This window comes from Filicampus tigris, chromosome 11, assembly GCF_054856515.1.
Source record: "Filicampus tigris isolate MCC_2025a chromosome 11, RoL_Ftig_1.0, whole genome shotgun sequence".
Classification (NCBI taxonomy): domain Eukaryota; kingdom Metazoa; phylum Chordata; class Actinopteri; order Syngnathiformes; family Syngnathidae; genus Filicampus; species Filicampus tigris.
In genome coordinates this window covers 11,671,918-11,690,659 of record NC_141227.1, presented here as the reverse complement: position 1 = coordinate 11,690,659, position 18,742 = coordinate 11,671,918, and the positions used below count along the sequence as shown (strand labels likewise).

Here is an 18,742-nt window from a genome sequence, read left to right as displayed (position 1 = left end):
GATCCTGCAAAGCATTAGGCCTTAATGATCGGTTGGCAAAGTTTGGACTGTTTTACCAGTTTTATGAAGTGTTTATTTTTACATCGGTCTGACAGTTAACAATGCTTAAACGTTTCCAAGTGTTTGTACAGTTAATTAAGGTATTGTGACGGTGACAGTGTGACCCTGGCACAGACTATTTCTATTTCATTATGTCCAAACAATTATCGTGACGAGCCGAAAGGAAATGAAATTAGAATAAGAAGATTAGGTCCTGTATTGTTGGCAAAAGGGGGTTGTTAAAGTATAAACGTCAGGGATGCTAATAATTGTGGCACACGTGATTTGATGTAAAATAATTATTTCTTAATGTTCGATTGTTTTTCCACTGAATACACACTTGAACCAAAGGTTGGATTCTCTTTTTGTTTTGTAATTTTGGTACTATATTATTCAGAATTGTTTTTAATTTATTAGAAGTTGTAGAAATCATTTCAGCCAATAATTATGGAGGCTGCTGTATGTATGAAATTTGATGTGACATAAAATCCACAGCATCAACTCAATGCCAGTCAAAATACTGTTTTTGTTTTGATATACTTAGCAACAAGCCCTGTGCCTTCAAGTGTAAAGCAATCTGTCATTCTATAATGGTGCTGCCAGGAACATCTGTGTTTATTACTGTTCTTTCTCGAGCATTCTCTGTTATTTAGACATTAGCGCAACTGTTACTAAGCAAGCTAATGGTGCAGCAAGGTGATGCAGCAGTGGCCCGTAACGGTTGTGTAAAAAGAGCTAAGAGCTCTCCAGGGGAGACTGAGAACTGTACTACAGGAATTCAAGTCATTCCTCCAAATGATATTCCCTCATTCGATAATGCTGAGAGACACTCCAAAATAGATATGCAATTGGGGTCAGGAATGGGATTCACATCATTTTCATGCTCATCAAAGCATTCATGACCCCTCTTGTCCTCTGAAATAGACACAATCATCTTTCTATTTCAAAACCGGGATGTTCGCTTTAATTTGAACCCCGTCTGTGTGAATTGGCAACAGCGTCACTTTTCTTACCTGGCGTGTGAGCACAAAATATGCATACATGGCCATGGCCGTGCCGTATGTGATGAAATAGGTGACGGGCTCCATGATATCCCAGGAGTACTCCCACCAGGTCAGTCTGGCCAGGATGCCGAACTGGGTGGCCATGTAGGCCATGCCGCCCCACAGCACCCAGGTAGTGCGTCGCTCCGCTTTCCTACTCAGCTCCTCCTTCACCTGCAGTACATGAGAAACAAGCGGGAGGAGGAACTCATGCACAATGTGCCAAACAGGTCGACATTTAGAGAGAATCTCATTTGGTCAGTATTTAACCCCGGTAAAAATTCATCTAAATTTGAATGACGAAAACAGCTATTAGTTGAATCTAAATTTAGCAGATATTCCGTGACTATTCACCTTCACCACAGAGCCTGATTCGCATAACAATGACCAAACATGGTTCTTCATTAATCAAGCACTCAGTGCATGCATGCAGTGCTAAGATACGCATCCCCGGGGAAACAAGGGTTTTAAACAACGTAAAGCCAAAAGAACATGAGCAACTGTGCTCTCTCTGCATTAAAATATATGCATTTAACGTAAACGTGAGAGTTCCTGTTTCTGGCTGAGGGGCCGAAAGATGGGTATTGGGGTGTTTGTGTTTTGGTGACATGTCCACTGCATGTGCCACATACACAGATGAGTGACTGACCAATGGCCCAGCAGTATGTGGATCAGTGGCTCATTTGCATGAGACAGAGCTGCCTCCTCAAAACAGGCTAATTTAGTATGCAATATAAAAATATAGGATGGATTGGGTGTTCTATAATTCATTATTAGCTGGGTATTTTCAAGAAAGCATGTCACAAACATGTTATTAAGACACGTTATTTAGACACCTGGGAACTTAATCAATTGTGGAAAAAATGCCCAATATGCCTCTTGAAAAAAAATACATAAAAATTGGAAAAAGGGTCTGAGAAGAATAAATCTAAAGTTTGAATTTAAGAAATTTAAAACACCTATGTAAAATGTGAAAAGCTCACATTTATGCGGAGAATGGAGTGAAAATGACAATTGTTCATTAACATGCAAAGAGGGTCAGACCTTCTCAAGGGGGCGGAGCTGAGAGTTGAGGTCCTCAAGTCGTCCAATTAGCTCACGCTCTTTGCTGAGTTGGTGCTCCTCAATGCGCAGGGTAGTGTAGAGCTGCTGCACCAAGAACTTGACGTCATTCAGCCTTTCTGTCTCCTCTTGGGGCAGCAACTCTGATGGGAAGACGATCGATAGTTTCTTCTTTGCCTTATAAGAAATAATCATGACATCAATGTCCGCACCTCTCCTGGGCGGCCGCACAAGGTGGATGGTGTCGTTGATGACGAGTTTGAAATCCTCCAGTAACAGGATGTCGATGCCTGTAGATGAGGCGACCCTAGCTCCATCTGGGGAAGAAAAAAAAAAAAATAGAAACATGGTGGAAAAAGTGGAGCAATGAGAGAGTTGCTGGTTAACCACTCCACACCCCCTCCAGCTCTTGACCGTCGGGCTCGTTTCGCTCCGATTATCACGAGAGGGAGCGCAGAAGCACTTCCATGCTAAGAGAAGAACCCGAGCACCAATTGTTCTTGTATAATGAAGCATCGAAGCGGTGCAAATTCACTTCATGACACATATGAAAGGATTAAATTCTGTTGTGAAGCCGCAGCAGCAGGAACACTTAACGGCATCAAAATACACTTGAAAGCATGAAAGGGCAAGTACAAGCGTAATCTACTAGAGGAGGTGGATACAGTGTGTGTGCGTGCATGTGAGTTTGTAAAAGAGTGAGCGAGAGTACCCGTGGAGTAGATGGCTACCCGATCGATGCCTCTGTCCTCTGCTTGGAGTTGTTGCAGGAAAACTCCGACGCAATCACTCAGAGGCTTGAGGGTGAACTGACAGCGTTCTCGCCTGGACGGCAAACTGACCGAGATGACTGGCAGCCCATTCTGGTACACCACCGTCACCTCTGGGTGGAGGTCGGGGGACAAAGACAAGCAAATATTAATAGGATTCGTAATCAAGCCATTCACAACACAAGACGATCAAGCACCACATCTACAAAGCGATCCCGAGCTGTTTGTTTGATTCAGTGCGTGAGAGGAGGTGAGAGTTGTGGCGGGATAAGTCTGGCTGCGTCACCATGACAACATGCCTGCTAACAACACCCCGAGCATCCGACGGTTCCTGGCCGAGAAGAACATTGCCATGCTGGGGCACCTCACTACTGACTTGACCTTGCTTAAACGTACAGAAAGCCATATTTATTTATTTATTTTATGGATAAAATGCCACCACACAAGCAACTACGCACAGGTTTGTTTAATGGGGGGCTGGAGATGTCCAGTTCCCAAGCTCGGATAAACGGAAGGGCTTTATCAGAAAGGGTATACAAATTATGATTGACATAAAACTTGACTTGTGGTGGCAACCCCTGAAAGAAGTGTGGCAGGAAACTTAAAAAAATAAATAAATTTTTTTTTAAAAAAAGCATCATGTAGTTCACGCAAAAGGACAGTTTTGTCAAACTAAGCCCTCTTTACACTGCCAGGCCTGGAAGATCAATACATTGTAATATCGCTGACCTTTCCCTCTCGGAGCAGTTATGTCAATTTACTGATGCCAAATATTGATATTTTGTGTTCCCATGGACAGCCTTAAGGACCTCTAAATTCTGCCTGCGTGATTGGACTGACAATTGCGCAACCTAAAGGACACACAATTTATTTCAAACAAATTTTCACGAGGAAAAGTAAAAATGAGAACCTTGCAACGATCACTTAGCACACTTATCTCAAGTGAGGGTAGTGACAACATATATGTGTGACTACCGACTACTGGAACCTGCATGATCCACTTAACTCATGAGTGGGTCTTAATGACAGAGGGCAATGAATCCAAAGTAATTCCACAATGGAGCTAATCCGAGCTGCAGTGTTTGCTGCCTCTCCCTCCTCCTCGAGACCACTGCAGTGAATCAGCACATCATCAGCTGGCACACGCGGCACCGGCCGGGCCCAGCTAGTCTGGATCGTCACCAAATACACAGAGGTGCACGCATTAATTTCCCCACCCACCACTGCGCTTCTCTCCATCTCCGCCAGCTGCCTTTATCTTCCCCTCTGCAGCCATCATCGCTGAGGGTATCTCCCATCTCACAATCCCACAGCTATTACAGCTGACTTTAAGAAAACAATCTGCAAATTCTCACCCTCTTAACTTTTCATTCCTCCTGAGAATCATTCTCGCCTTTAACACAGAGGAGCAGAAGCTATCCTGAGAGATTCCACAATGACATCTTGTTGCCATGTGAGGCTCTACTGTGGGAATCAATGCACAATTTTGTTACAGACAGGATCAGAGATGAAGTAAGGGGTTTTTTTTCCAGTAAAAAGGAAGCTTTTGCTGCACCTCGGGGTTTATCCTCATACGTTATGTTCAGGTATAAACAGCATCTGAGACTGAAAGGGAGGGGGCGGGGGACTTACCCTCTGAGGAAGCCGGGGTACACAACAGTCTCTGGCCATGCCATGAAGGGGAGCCTCTCCAAATCTGCATGCAAGGAGAGAAAAGCGTCAGCTGCAACTTCACACTAAGGATAATCCTTTAGTTGTCTGATCTAAAGCTGAAGCAGAAGAGGGGCATTTTGTATCAAACATTTGGTCCTGGGCTTGACTCACATTGGCATCTTCAGCATTTGATAAAATGTTGCTCAGAAAAAAAGCAAAGAAAAACCTATCTGGACAATGTTTGTGTTGGACCCCGTGCCCCCCGCCGGCTACAAGATGATTATGTTTCAACACATGGCGGCCACCGTCCATAACCTACAATTTTGGCCCCAGTACATCCCTGATAATACCAACAAAACATGTCGTAGGCTGGCTGGGTCACAGACATTTGGAGGACTTTCTGGTGTTATGGTGTTCCATTTTTTCACGGCTGAGATGCCCCAAATAATTTCAAAAATGTATAAAGGAGGGGGAAAAAAGTCAAAGGAGTTCCTCCACTGCACACACAGACAGAGACATGCTGCTACGAGACGGAAATAAACCAAATCAACAGACCCACTTCAGTGGGCAATCTCGGTCTGCTTGTATGGTGCGCACTCGGGTTCTAATGAGAACAGATGGCAGGTTACTATAGTAACTTACTGTTAATTTGGGTTGGTATTAATTAACACATATGAACATGTGTTATATAAAAAACAGAAATACATGCTATATAGTGCTACTACAATTTCTGAATGTACCCTGCGATTGATTGGCGAGGGTGTACCCCAACTCTTGCCCAGTGTCAGCTGAGAATTGCTCTAATTTGTCCATGACCCTAATGAGGGCAAGTTGTACATAGATTGCATGAATGGATTTGTGGTTGATTTAATTGTAGACAGTACTTAAGTTCTTCTGTTGAACATTTAAAAAAAATGCAAACGCAACAATTTGGAAATATTTTACAAATGTTCATTGGAAAACATACATGCAGGATGTGTGGCTTCAAAAACCTTGCAGAAAGTTGTTTGTTGTCGTGTGTGCAGGTATAGGATGCGTCGTGATTGTTTTAAACTGCATTTACGTTCCTTGTTAGAGACTAGTTCCAACAATTAATTCTGGTTGATTCCTCAGAATTCACATATATTCTTGTTAATTTCCATGAATTTCCATAATTGTACCACCCTAGGCACACCCAATGAATTACATTGTTGATTTCTTTGATTTTTTTTTTTTGCCTCACATTCTTAAATTAATCGGTGTCTAGAGCACCACTGACAGAAAAACGCTGCAGTGGGTGACAAAGAAGGCAGCGTCAATATGTGCCTCAGTTGTGTTCGAACCTGAAGGGAGGAGGGGAGTGCAGTTGAGCACAGCTTGGGGAACCCCTTTTTCTATGATGCAAAAGTAGGAGCGTCCATTTGCGCAGCACGTTTCCAATCACACAGCTCAAGCTCTTTTCTACAGAGCAGCAATCAAGCCTTTTAAGGCATTAAACCAGCAGTCACATCCCCTTACACGGCCATGTACAGTGGAGCGGGGTGGTAATGAGGCAGTGAAAATACAGCAAACAACGGCAAATGCGCTACATTTTTCTGACGTTTCAGATCCTGCGCATGGGTAAAATATGCCACAATCGTTGCGCCACAACAGCGTAGTTGCACTCCTGAAGCCACTGTGAGTAGACAGATTTGAGCAATTTCTCACACAGTTGAACATGCAATGTATACAGGAACAGTCTGTACAATGTTCACACAATGCCACACCCACTATGCCTTGACAGTCTTTTTACTCGAATCAGCTATGACTATTGTGCACAGTATACCCGGCCGGCAAATCTAAGGGTAGTGATATGAAATGTACTTCAAAACAACCATGATGCAAGATTCCATTTGTGACCCTCCACTGACAGTTCTGGGATGCCGACTTCTCACAAGGCATCATAGTGTAGATTCAAATGGATGTTGTGAACCTATTCAAGGCAGTACAAAAACTATGAATTTGCTGGTTGTTTCTCTTGTCAGAATTACAGATGCCCAGAGATGCGACTACTTGCTGTCTCCCATTAAAGCAAGGCAGAGAGATGTTACTGATTAAATGTCTCGGCTGTCTAACAGCATGTCCGATTGCCAATCACGTCCTCACCGTGGTTGTTTAATCCAGAGAGACCGAGCTTTTCGTCAGATAGTTGACACAAATCAAACTGCAAACAGTAAAGGCACTGACAGTGCTGAGTTAATCAGATGAACAAAGGTGGGTAAGTCACAGCTAAACACCCATCCATGTTCTATCACTCATTCAGGGTCACGGGGGAACTGGAGCCCATTCCGGCTGACGTTGGGCGGGAGACGGGGTGCAGCCCGAACTGGTTGCTAATCAACCACACGGCACATACAAACAGCCATTCACACTCAGTATATGGTTTGAGTGACCATCAAATTCCATGTTTCCTTCCATGTGCCCCGGTTCGGATGAGGAAAAAATACCCACATGGAATTAGGAAAAAAAACCACATGGAATCAGACGTCATCTGCCAATGTGACTGCGGTGTAAGTAGACAGATGAGATGCAGTCTATCATTGGGAGTCAAACTTCATCAAATTGGTAACCAACCAGCCAATGACATACGCACCAACTTCTACCCAAACGACACACCCTGATGATGGCAAGCTCACTCTCTTCTGCATATTTTCTATCTTTGTGTTGTCGGTAACAGGCACTGTCACTTCTGTGTTTATGATTATACTTCCAAAAAGGCATGAAATAGAAATGTGGCATTAAAGCGGAAGTCACCCCAAACATATTTTTTCAGGAATATGTTCTATGCAAACCCACTAGTTGAAACAAGGTATTCTGATAAATATTGCATTTGTGGAATAAGAGTTAATCCACCCATTTTTAGACATCTCTGGTGGCGGCCATTTTGTCGACTTCTGTTGACAGAAAATGACATCACAACTGCTCAGGGCTCCGGTAACGACCAATCATAGCTGACCTGTTTTCTGAAGCTGAGCCGTGATTGGTCATTACCTGAGCATTTGTGATGTCATTTTCCGCCGACAGAAGTGACAAAATGGCCGCCCCCTGAGATGGCTAAAAAGGGGTGGATTTTGCTGCTTAACTCATATTCCACAAACGCAATATGAATCAGAATGCCGTGTTTCAACTAGTGGGCCTGCTGGAAACATATTCTTGAGAAAAATATGTTTGGGTTGATTTCCCCCTTTAAGAACTACACAGTGAATTCAGTCTAAAAGTCCAGATTTAAGCCTCATTGGGTGTTTACAATCCCACTACGATTAAAAAAGTATATAAGGGTGGGTCTGCACAGTTTTAACTACTAATATTTGTTGAGCATCTCATATTGAAAATCAAAAGGAGACAAGACAAAGTGACTTTTTTTAAATAACTAAAATGCCAAACACAAGCAAGCGCATTCACACAAAGGAAATGTGTGTCCTGCACTGATTGCTGTCCCATGGTATCATGGGAGCCCAAACAGCGATTAGGCTGCTGATCAGATGACAGGCCGAATGAGGCATTCAAGCACGTCTTGAATTGTAGCACGCACTGTAGCAAGCGCTCATTTACCGACTTTAAGCTCCAACGAAAGATTGCAGCGGCCTGTCATCACGAACATACGCAAATGTAATTGCGTGTGTGTGCGTGCCCATCTGCGCTGAGACATCTACGTCTATTTGCAGGTGGCGCGTTTGTCCACCCGTCTGTTCGCAAGCCTGTTTGACAGCAGCAGTTGCAGAACGTCTGAGCAAAGCAAACCCACCAGCGCCACCGCCTTACCTCTCCCCACACACACCCTCCTCCCATTGCCCCTCACACTCCCTCGGCACGCAGTCACCGAGATGCTGCGTGAAATATTTAAGAGCGCAGCTGCAGTCAATAGCACAACAACCTTGGAATCAATGTCATGCGAATAAAAGAGCGGGACAAAGAGCCACTGAGCACAAACGGGAGGACGGACAGATGATCTGAAAGGGAGGGATGGGGCATGAGAGAACGGAAGGATAAATGGAGCAGTAGCGGGGGAGTGATCGAGATAGACGATGGCTAGAGTAAAACGGGGAGAGTCACGAGTGTGCTTGCGTTTCAAGCCATGTGCTGCTGCATACATTGCGCCCTGCAGCAGATACGCGTACACGCACAGCCCAACCGCGTCTCAAACGTGACTCCCCTTTTCTGCGCGTGTGCGTGGAGATGGTAGGTTGGAGTAGGGTGAGGGGAAGCAGCAGCAGCAGACGGGCAGGGAGGGGGGGGAGAGGGAAGACGGAGGTTGCTGCTCACTGCAGTAAAGGAATTCCTCGTCTTGAATCAGGGGGTTGCCCCTCGTCGTCCCCCTCCTCTCGCCGACTCGCTCTCATTGAAACTTGGTCTCACCATCTCTCCCTGCTCATCTGCACTGCGCTTTACCTCACACTGCATTTCACTGTACTTCCGGACGGTTGTGAATGGTGTAAAATTTCATTGTCATTGTCCACGATGAATACATTCTAGGACTGTTATTTACATTTTGGAGCATCCGAGTTCCAAACTCAAACTCTTCTAGTTGAACGGGTCGATTGCCTTAATGCTTTAATGAGCATAACGTTTAACATTACGGGTAAACTCGAGTTAATAGGTTAAAAACTACCCAGTATTAAGACACCAAATCTCAGTTTTAAAGTCCATCTTCACACAGAGAAAAGGCTAGGATAGGCTAAGCAACACAAGACGAGGCTATGCTTTTTTTGTGTAGCATTTCAGATAAGACATTTCACGGTACTACAAACAAGGCATCAATACAAAATAAAAAATAAAAAAAATTAAAAAGGCGATTCAAACAAAACAACACATATCCAAATTCAGACAAACATTAAAACTAAGATTATAGAGGGAGATTAGACATAATTTACATTTAATTAAAATGATTAGACAGGAGAATTTACAGTGCAGCGTGTGCTTGATTTTGATTACCGGTAACTAACAGGCAACAATGAAAAGAAAGGTTTTTAATCTTGATTTAAAAGCAGTTTTTGAGCTTTTTTGCAGAACAAGCAAGGGAAATAAATGGGGACTGTCATATTTTTCTTTGCTTCTATGTCAGTCATGAGATTATGTTCCAGTTAATGGAGAATTATGTAGAACAGGATTGGGAAAACTAAATTGCTCTGTTTTTATCTTTATCAACATTTAAAGACATCCCATTTGAATACATAATCTATCTGACCAACAAACATGTGAATTGATCTTTGTAAAGGCAGAATTCTGAACAGCTCGGGTATTAGACCTCATTAAATCGCAGGCTCACATTATGTTGTGTCCATTGAATGTATGCATCATGCATTTACCTCACAATATCATTTTTTGGGGGACCTGTTTTCAGAGTGAATAACACAAAAAGTCCAAGTTGTTTTTCTGACACAAGTACAAGTGCAAAAAAACCCAACTTATTTGTATTCCAACCGTCACGATGGAACTGAAAACATTCCGTGTACTGTGACTGACAGGTTTGGCTTTATTTTGGCTGAACTGAACACAAAATGACAAAGCAGTTTAACATCTTTTCTCCCTCAGAACACCTCAGGGAACAAAAACTTAAGCATTAGGTGAATTGTGCAAACGTGATACAGCAGTGTGGAAGAACAATGCCGCTGACATAATTCCCATTTGACGATGCCCTTCCGGGGATGTGCAGCACTCTGTCATTTATCTGCACAATGGCTGCATCCATCTATGTGCTAATACGCTTTTCCGGGCGGCTACTTCCCAGATAACGTGGCTGATTTCCCAAAGTCATTCATGAAATATTTCATACAGTATAAACAACAGCCCGTGTTATTTACTATTGACAGCATGTTAGTGAAGAACTCAGCACTTATGATTGGCATCACTGGAAATGGAAATTGCTTTGATATGAATCCTATTTATTCGATACAACACTTTGTTGGTTGGAGTCATAAGACAAGGACGGATTTACAATCAAATGGAAATGGGGTCAATTTCCCGGCAATCAAGTCAATGGGTGCTCCATCACGTTGGCATGACAGAAAATGCTAGAACCGTAGTCAAGGTGGAGTCAGCAAGAGGTCACACTGGAGCAGTTCAATATGAGGACAATTTAGCCTCTCGGAACAGAAAACATCAAACACATTTATCCCAAAGTCACTTCCACCTCTTCCATTAACCAAGCTGCAAATGCTCATTTAATGATGTCATATAAATGAGGAGCTTTTATAGTTCGATAACACAGTATATCGCCAAAAAACAATCAAAACACACGCTTGACACATTTTGAGAACAACTTTCATGTGGATTATAAGTAAAAAAGACAAGTTTAGTAGCTATTAAATTGGAAAGGCAGTCTATCTACAATGTCATCACTCGTGAGAAGGAATGAAAGAATACGAGACTCCCATTCATTAACCCAGTGAGGCAACGCAGAGTGTGCTTTTTTTCCCCCCATGGTTGTTTCCAGATTGATTGCTCTTCCATATCACATTAAGGGACTGCTGAGTCTCACACTTTAAAATCTATTTTCCCCTCGCTTGAATTAGTGTACATAATTCACTATTCCCTAGAAATAACCCAACGTCAACTAAATGAATGCAAGAAATAAATACAGCACTGTTTGCAATAGTATAATTAACCCAAGTTGTGGCTATATGTATTTGTATTCCATCAGTTGATTACAAAAGTGCTGCTTCTCAACTTCTGGCACATTAAGACGATTGCCCAAGAATTTAAGGTAAACATTATGACACCATGAATTTATCATGTCTTGTGTAGGTGGTTTAAGCGAGTGGTAGTCATGGAATAAGAAATGTATATTATGGATGTATCATGGCAGATTATTATTTCCAATTTAAAAACACAAAGCACAGGCATGGCAAATTAGTTAAAAAAGTCTCAAGTCCAAACTAAAACAAGAAACTGTACTGCAGGAATTTCAACACCAACGTTTCATTCAGTTTGGAAGCCAATGTTTTTCAGTTCCATTGTTACAGTTCTAATGAGTACAACGATACGGATCCCTTACTTCCCCTCCAGGGAGCTTGCAGGCTAGATCAACCCGCTGTAGGGTTCAAACATAGGATACTGGAATCTAAATCAATTTGCTAGAGAACTCCACCTAAAGATAAGGCATCCACTCTGAACTTGCCGGAGACAAAGAGGCGGAATTGTGTGTGTGACAGTTATCACGGTCAAACTTATGCAATAGAGAAAAAAGGCTGAAAGCCATCGACAGATAATGAAATCTCCGGTCCCGTTCTTCAACACTGCCATATTACACAATCTCTGCTCACAAGCTGCACAAACTCTTACAAAGCACAGCATGCCAGACATAAAATAGTCAATCTTGATTTCCCCACTGCAATGCAGAGTTTACTGCGATTTGGCTTGTTCAAATATCAAAATGCACAGCGGTTACTGCATGCAATAAATATACAGTTATATAATTCCATCTTAATCTCCCATTTTGATAAATTGGCTTTCCGACCCTGAGAATGTGTTGATTAATTAATGCTTGCTCGCGCCTTGCATAATCCACAGGCTAAAATCCGTACATTATACCGTTTGATACCGTTTGGCCAATCACCATACGGCCACCTCACATGACTTCTCCAAACCTTCCCTGGGATCGACAACGTGAGAATCTGCTGCATTATTAAACAGCAAAGCAGGCTTCCACGCCTCAACACTGATACCGGCAGTCCATTGTGGGATCCTCTTTAAAGAATTTGTACCAACTGAGAAGCAGCCTTTTCCTCTGACCAGAGCAGAGCACACTAGAAATGTAAAACCGTGCTTGCCTGAATAACGTGTTGACACAGCACATACAATATAGTATACCCACTGCATATAGAAGTGTGTGGCAGCAGGTGTTTATTTTATAGGCACGTTATGACCCTTTTTGATGGCTCATGCAGCAGATGGCACTTGCTGCTTGTGTCCGTGATAATTGCATTGCGAGTCACGCAACACTCAGCCCTTTTCCGAGCTATTATAAAGTGTGGACAAAGCAGCGTGTTCCCCTTTTTTCCTTCCTTCACTTTCCCTCACACCTGGCTGACTTTCAAAGACACACGCAAATCCTTTCCTGCACATTGCACACACTCGCTATTCCTGATTTTTAGGTGATCCTATGTAGCTTGCAGCTCATACACAGCAAGCACCTTGCATCACAATCAATGCAGCTGAATAAGCACCTTTTAAATCCTGTTATGCATCCTTAATACCTTCTATCTTCCCACCATTAGGAGTATGAATCTACCTTTTCTGTCCACTAGACTTATTTAGGACTACAATTTGGTTCCTTGTACAAATATGTAATCTATACGTCCTGACTTAGATTGCGACCGACTTTGAATACAGTAAAATGTTGAGCGCTGTTCAAACAACTCCTGTCCGACCGCTCCTGGCTTTGAGCAGAATGCCTCTGTGAACACCGATTTATTCAGCTGGAGCAGCTTGAGGCAACACATAAAGACTTTCTACAGAGGTTTACAAAAATGTTAAGCTTTAGGATAGTCTTCCAAATCTGGTCCCCCTCTGGGTGTGAGAAAATGGGCATCAAAAAATACAACTGCGCATAACATTCATATGGGCATTTTTCAGGGGAAGTCCATGATGGCGGTTATTAAAACCCACATTAGCATTAGGTTATCACCAGTTGTTCTTATCTGCACTGCTAAAGGGTGTAATATGGCCTACTTTTTCCTCACTGCTTCTTCATCTCCAGTCTCACTTTCAAAACCCGACCCAACATTGTTTACAAAACATTGACACTAGAGTAATAAATCAGCTCTAAAACAGGCTGTTCATTAGTATTGGAAGCTCCTTTCACACAGCCCGTAAAAGGTGGTATCTACCTGTTTTTACCATGTCACACTATTCTTTATAAACGTCCCCGACTCAGAATGGGGGCTCGATGTGTCCATGTGCACCAAAACATGTAATTATCCAATGCACTTGCTTGTTTCTGAGTGCTGCTTCCACTAGTAGAAGCTAGCAGCTGGGCACCGCGAACACTCACCGCCAAGCGAGGCACAAGACGGGACCACCAAACGACAGCAGGAACATGCCAGCAAGATCGTGTCAATCTAACTAAAGTCGGGCTAGCCATTGGTCCAATTGTATGTGGAATACAATAAGGGCGAACTGCATGATACAGAACCGACCCCCACCAAAAAAAGAGCCGACTTTCAACAATATTATGTAATGAGATGTATCACCTATATTTCTTCCATGTTCATTCAGGGAAAAAAAAAATTAATATTACATTATCTTAAGTGGTGTAAATTGCAACACTTTTTTTTTTGTAATGTATCTTTCATCATTTGAACTCCTATAGTGTAACTGCATGTGTCGCCGCATGCCTCCGCGTGTTGTCTGTGCGTAAGGGTGACAAGGCAGACACACAGCATCCCAGTTAAGGCAATGAATTTCTCCTGAGGACGCAGCTGCTATTTATGAAGCGGAGCATGGGAATGTTCCTTTTGAGGAAACATTGACTGCATTCCTCCTCATGACAGCCTTGTTCTTATGACACAGAATGCCTTGGCAACGACTAACTATAGAAGGCCTTTCTGTTACTGCACTGATCTTGCACACAAGATAAGAAAACTCAAGACTTTAGCAATCAATCAGCTTCAGTAGATGTCTGATTACATCACTTTGGGCTCCACAGAGAGAGAAAGTGAGAAAGAGAGTGATAGAGAGGGAGCAAGAGACGCCTCAAAATCGGACTCCATGGAATTGCTGTTCTCTGCCCGCTTGGCTGTGTCAGCAGCTCGGTCCGAGTTTTACTTCGCTCCACTCCACATGGACATGCCATAGCATGCAGCAAGAAGCGTCCTAATTAACCGACATGGACTGGACTAGACACTGTGCATGTTTCATTTGGCACTTTTTGCCCAGGAAGTATACATGGTGGCGATCTGATCACTCAGGCCAATGTGATATACATTATGATACACTGACAACAATATATTACAGTTGAGTTGTGGAGAAATCAAATCCCAAAGAAACAAAATTCACTCCAAAAAAGATGGGTCAGAATCCAAGCTGCTTGCTAGTGGGTGGGGCATGAAAAAACTGTAGTATTTGAATAACATTTTCATGCAAGAGTCATTTCATCAACATTGCAGGTGAGTACTTTTTAACCTGACACGCAAAACAATGTGTGCACCGCGGCAAAATTTCAATGATGATTGATCCAGTTAAGTAGAAAAAACACAAAATATTGAATATTAAATATTAAAAAAGCAAGCATGTGTTGATTTTATCATGTTTATATATGCAATTTGTACTGGCCCCGTCCGGCCATCATCAGAGAACTTCGAGTGTCCCGACAAAGGTGCGTAGTAGTATCATATCATATTCTCCATCCTTTATACATGCAAAGTGACAGTTTTTTTTGGGGCAATCATCTACATTTCCCAGCCCTTTGGTTGCCGTCAAGGGCTTGCTTCCCACACAGTCACCAGCTGCTCCCTTGACCTGAAAACAGTGACAGGACATAATGTGGAAGAAGGGTGCCTGGCGTTACTTCCAGCGTTACCTGCCAACAGCTGAACTGCGGCGTTTGCGCTAGGAAGTGAACTACGTTTTTCAAAATGCTCTGTAACATGAAAAAATATTTAGCAATAAGCCTCATAAAACACTCTGGTCATTAACTGAGTTTTTATATTGAGTGACATGTATGTTCATATACCCCAACTTTCTCTACATGGCTTCTATTATGCAATAAAACATTTTCAAGTTTTAAGACAAAACAGATTGATTTCCTGTGATACACTGTATTAAGCTATATTGTTGTTTGTTGTACGTCAGTATTCACGTGCAATTTTTCTGGTCCATCACTTACCGGTAAGTAGATGATAAGTAGTCAACATGACAGTGATTGAGATTCTCTTGTTTTTATTTCAAAAGCGGTGTGGAATCTACAGGAATGAAACACTACTGTTTTCAGATCATAGAAGATGGAATATGCTTTAAATGTGGATTATTGTGGCAGTTAATTATTTCCTTTTCTTATATTGCTATTGTCACACAGGTGAAGCCAAGGCTGTGTATGGCAACATGGTAGCTTAGACACTGTAGAGACTGAAATCGGCTGTTCAACCTCTAATTTGTCCTAATAGTAGAAGCCCTTGGAGATGAACTCAATATACACTAATACCAACAACAGTTACAGTAAGGAAGCAGATTTCTTCAAGATGCCCAAATCATCTAAGGAAATTAGCAGAGCCAAAGCAATAACGAAACATTGGTGCCCAAAGCAGAATTCACTCCTCAGCATCCAAGTTCAATGGAAGCCAATAAGGACCAGAAAAATGGCATACGAGGCTTGATCGGATGCTTGAACTGAGAAGAAATGTGACAACTTGTGCTGCATTCGAATACAGTCAATGGGAATGTTCAGTGTTCTCACTTGTGCAGTGAGATATCAAGACAATGAGGATTATAGAGACTTACTTGCTAAATTTGAGGTCTCTGTGTCATTTAGGGCACATGAAAGGGCAACAATGGAGGAGACACTGAACTGAGATTAGAAGAAAGGGACCCATTTAATAATAGCCTTAGTTGAGCTGTGGAGTTAGACCCAGCACTAATCTCAGCTGACTCTATTAGCCATTTTTTCAGTATTATCAATCCTCCTTGCCTCCCCTTGTGTGGTCTGTGTGCTGTGTTTGTCATCACTCCGACAGCTGGCAGAGCTGGAAACAACACGTCATACTCACAGACACACACACACACGGAGGCAATGAGATACTGCCTGGGACCCTTTTGCGGTCTGAAAATTGGACTATCTTCTTATTTGACTGCTGCATCCATTCTCTAAGCCCTGCAGGTGGCGGGAATTATAGATTTAGAGACGCTGGCCCACTTTTCCTTGAATCTATGTGAGTCAGCGGGGTGGACCTGTACTGCCTATGATATACTGAAATGCTTTTTGTTTCAGAATTGACCACAACAAAATCAACCCTACGGAAATAAAAGAGGAGCCAAGAAGCTTTTCCAAAATAGCAATGCTATGACCTGAGTACTCGGACGTTTCCATGAAGCTAACAAAATACTTAGAAACAATGCCCTCACACCTTTGTCACTTGATGGGAATTTTTTGTCCATTATCTCAGCCTTCATTTTCTTACATAAGAGAAAAATTCAAACTTTTCAGAATGAAGAACAAGTGCCACAATTTTTCTTTGTCAAAGTCTGTTGAGGCATTGTTACGCTATTAAATGAGAGTAAAATGAGAAGAATACAGATGAAAATTTTTTTAGCCTCACAATAGCATTAGCAATTAACTTTCATAGCTGAAGGGAAAGCCTGGAAGCCTACGTCTTGCGTTCAGATGTTGTAGACAAAAACACAGAACTAAAACGTGATTACAGCAGTAATTTCCCTAAAGAGTAAAATAATTTGCTTCCAGTGTGCCAAGAAGGTGTTGCATTCATATTATATGGACTAAATACGTTAAAATCAATGACATTTTCAAAATAGTACATGTGATTACTATACAGTAGTATATAAAACAGGGATTAATTAGAAGAAAACTGAAAATGGGTTAAACTAAAGATTCTAAAGATGCAAACAAGTTAAGTTCTAAAATAACTGAACTTACCAACACGGTCAATTTGCAAAATCTAGGGAGGGAAAAATAGAAAGACATCAAAGGCAGAAATAGTTGTCTTAACACTCAGGGAAAATATTTGTGTTATTTTACGTCATTTGTGCTTTTTTTAATGAATGTTGCAATTGCTAAAGGAAAAATAGCTCAGCATTTATGCAAAACACATTATACGCACCAGTGTGAGAATTTACACTGGAAATCCTTATTAAATGTCGACAAGAAGTTTGAGGAAGACTAGTCAAAGAAAGGATTTCGAGAAAATAATTTGGATACTTGTTAAAAAAAAACAAAAAAAAACAATAAAATCCTCGTACATGGTATTTGTGATCATTTTATGGGTACAAACTAACATTGGCTAAATATTTCTGTGACTAAGATGCACTCAAACTCTGTGGAGCTGGTTTACTCTCCCTATAAATATAAACAGCTGGACTGCTTAGTGGTGGGAATAAACATGTTTTAAAACTACATTCAAGACTTATACAGTATTCATCCCCAAATGTCTGTTCAGTTTGCAAAGCACTGCCGGAAAATGTAAACAGAACGCAGGAAATATGAACAAAATTACTAACACAGACAGAAAGAAACACACACACATACGCACAAAAGAAACAGTCAATCAATAACGTCATTAGCCATCATAATGTCATCTCAGCGTTACAGGCCACCATAGGCTTGTCCAACCCGTCAAGCGTTAGTGATCCATGTGACATGATGGAATAATCAATTTCATTTAAAACTCAATGATACATGCCTAGTATAGCAACATGGTCAAGGAGCAGTTTGGCAATACAAGACTTAGTTGACAAATGCCAATTAAATGTCTTTTTGACTCTTCTGTTTACAACAATAGAAGAACACCTATTAAGTCATCATTTTTTAAGTAAAATATGAGGTAATTAAAGCTGAACAAGCTTTACAGTTGAGTTGTGAAATCACACCTTCATTCATTCATCCATCTATCCGTCCATTATCTGAGCCGCTTTATCCATTAGAAGTATAACACAGATTGACAGTAATATGACAAATATCTTTAATGGCACGTATTTCTATTTAAATTTCGCTGCCAAAATTGACAAATAAAGAAAATTAAATTTGGGCTCATTCCTCCCCCGAGAGAGCACTGTGCAGATTTATAAAAATGAACCTTCAGAGTCAGCAAGAAAGTCCCATCAATCTTTTTCAGGACTTCACTGTCAACTGCCGTTTGAGCTGCACACATCATGCCATATCCAGTAAATTGGTATAATATCAGCACCAAGGCTGCACAACAAACAAATAGGTTATGTTTGTACAGCACCATTCTAACCATCAAGGACACACATTCTGCATTTTACTTTCACATTTCAAAACAGTTCATTGATGTCTTAATAACATGTTTGGGCGCGCTTTCATCAAAATACACCAAGGATAAAGAAGCATAATACACTTCACGCACCCTATTATTTGTCTAGCTGAAATTAAGCTCTCACGCAAGAGAGTCAGCCCTACATACTGCTAGGCTCAGGGCAATTGTTTTATGATGGAGACAATTTGAGCCTGTAGCGGGTAATATATTTACC

At 41.7% G+C, this 18,742-nt stretch overlaps 1 protein-coding gene across 2 annotated transcripts in view; it reads right to left on the bottom strand.

The window, feature by feature from the left end:
• The window catches only part of mcu (mitochondrial calcium uniporter), a 53,794-nt gene that overhangs the window by 5,587 nt on the left and 29,465 nt on the right, over positions 1-18,742 (bottom strand). For both annotated transcript variants that reach the window (XM_086045803.1, XM_086045804.1), the window contains exons 3-7: positions 4,547-4,610; positions 2,857-3,027; positions 2,357-2,461; positions 2,127-2,287; positions 1,053-1,256 (exon numbers count right to left, since the gene is read on the bottom strand). In XM_086045803.1, coding sequence (XP_085901929.1) covers positions 1,053-1,256; positions 2,127-2,287; positions 2,357-2,461; positions 2,857-3,027; positions 4,547-4,610 — 705 coding nt within the window. The remainder of the gene's footprint in view (positions 1-1,052; positions 1,257-2,126; positions 2,288-2,356; positions 2,462-2,856; positions 3,028-4,546; positions 4,611-18,742) is intronic.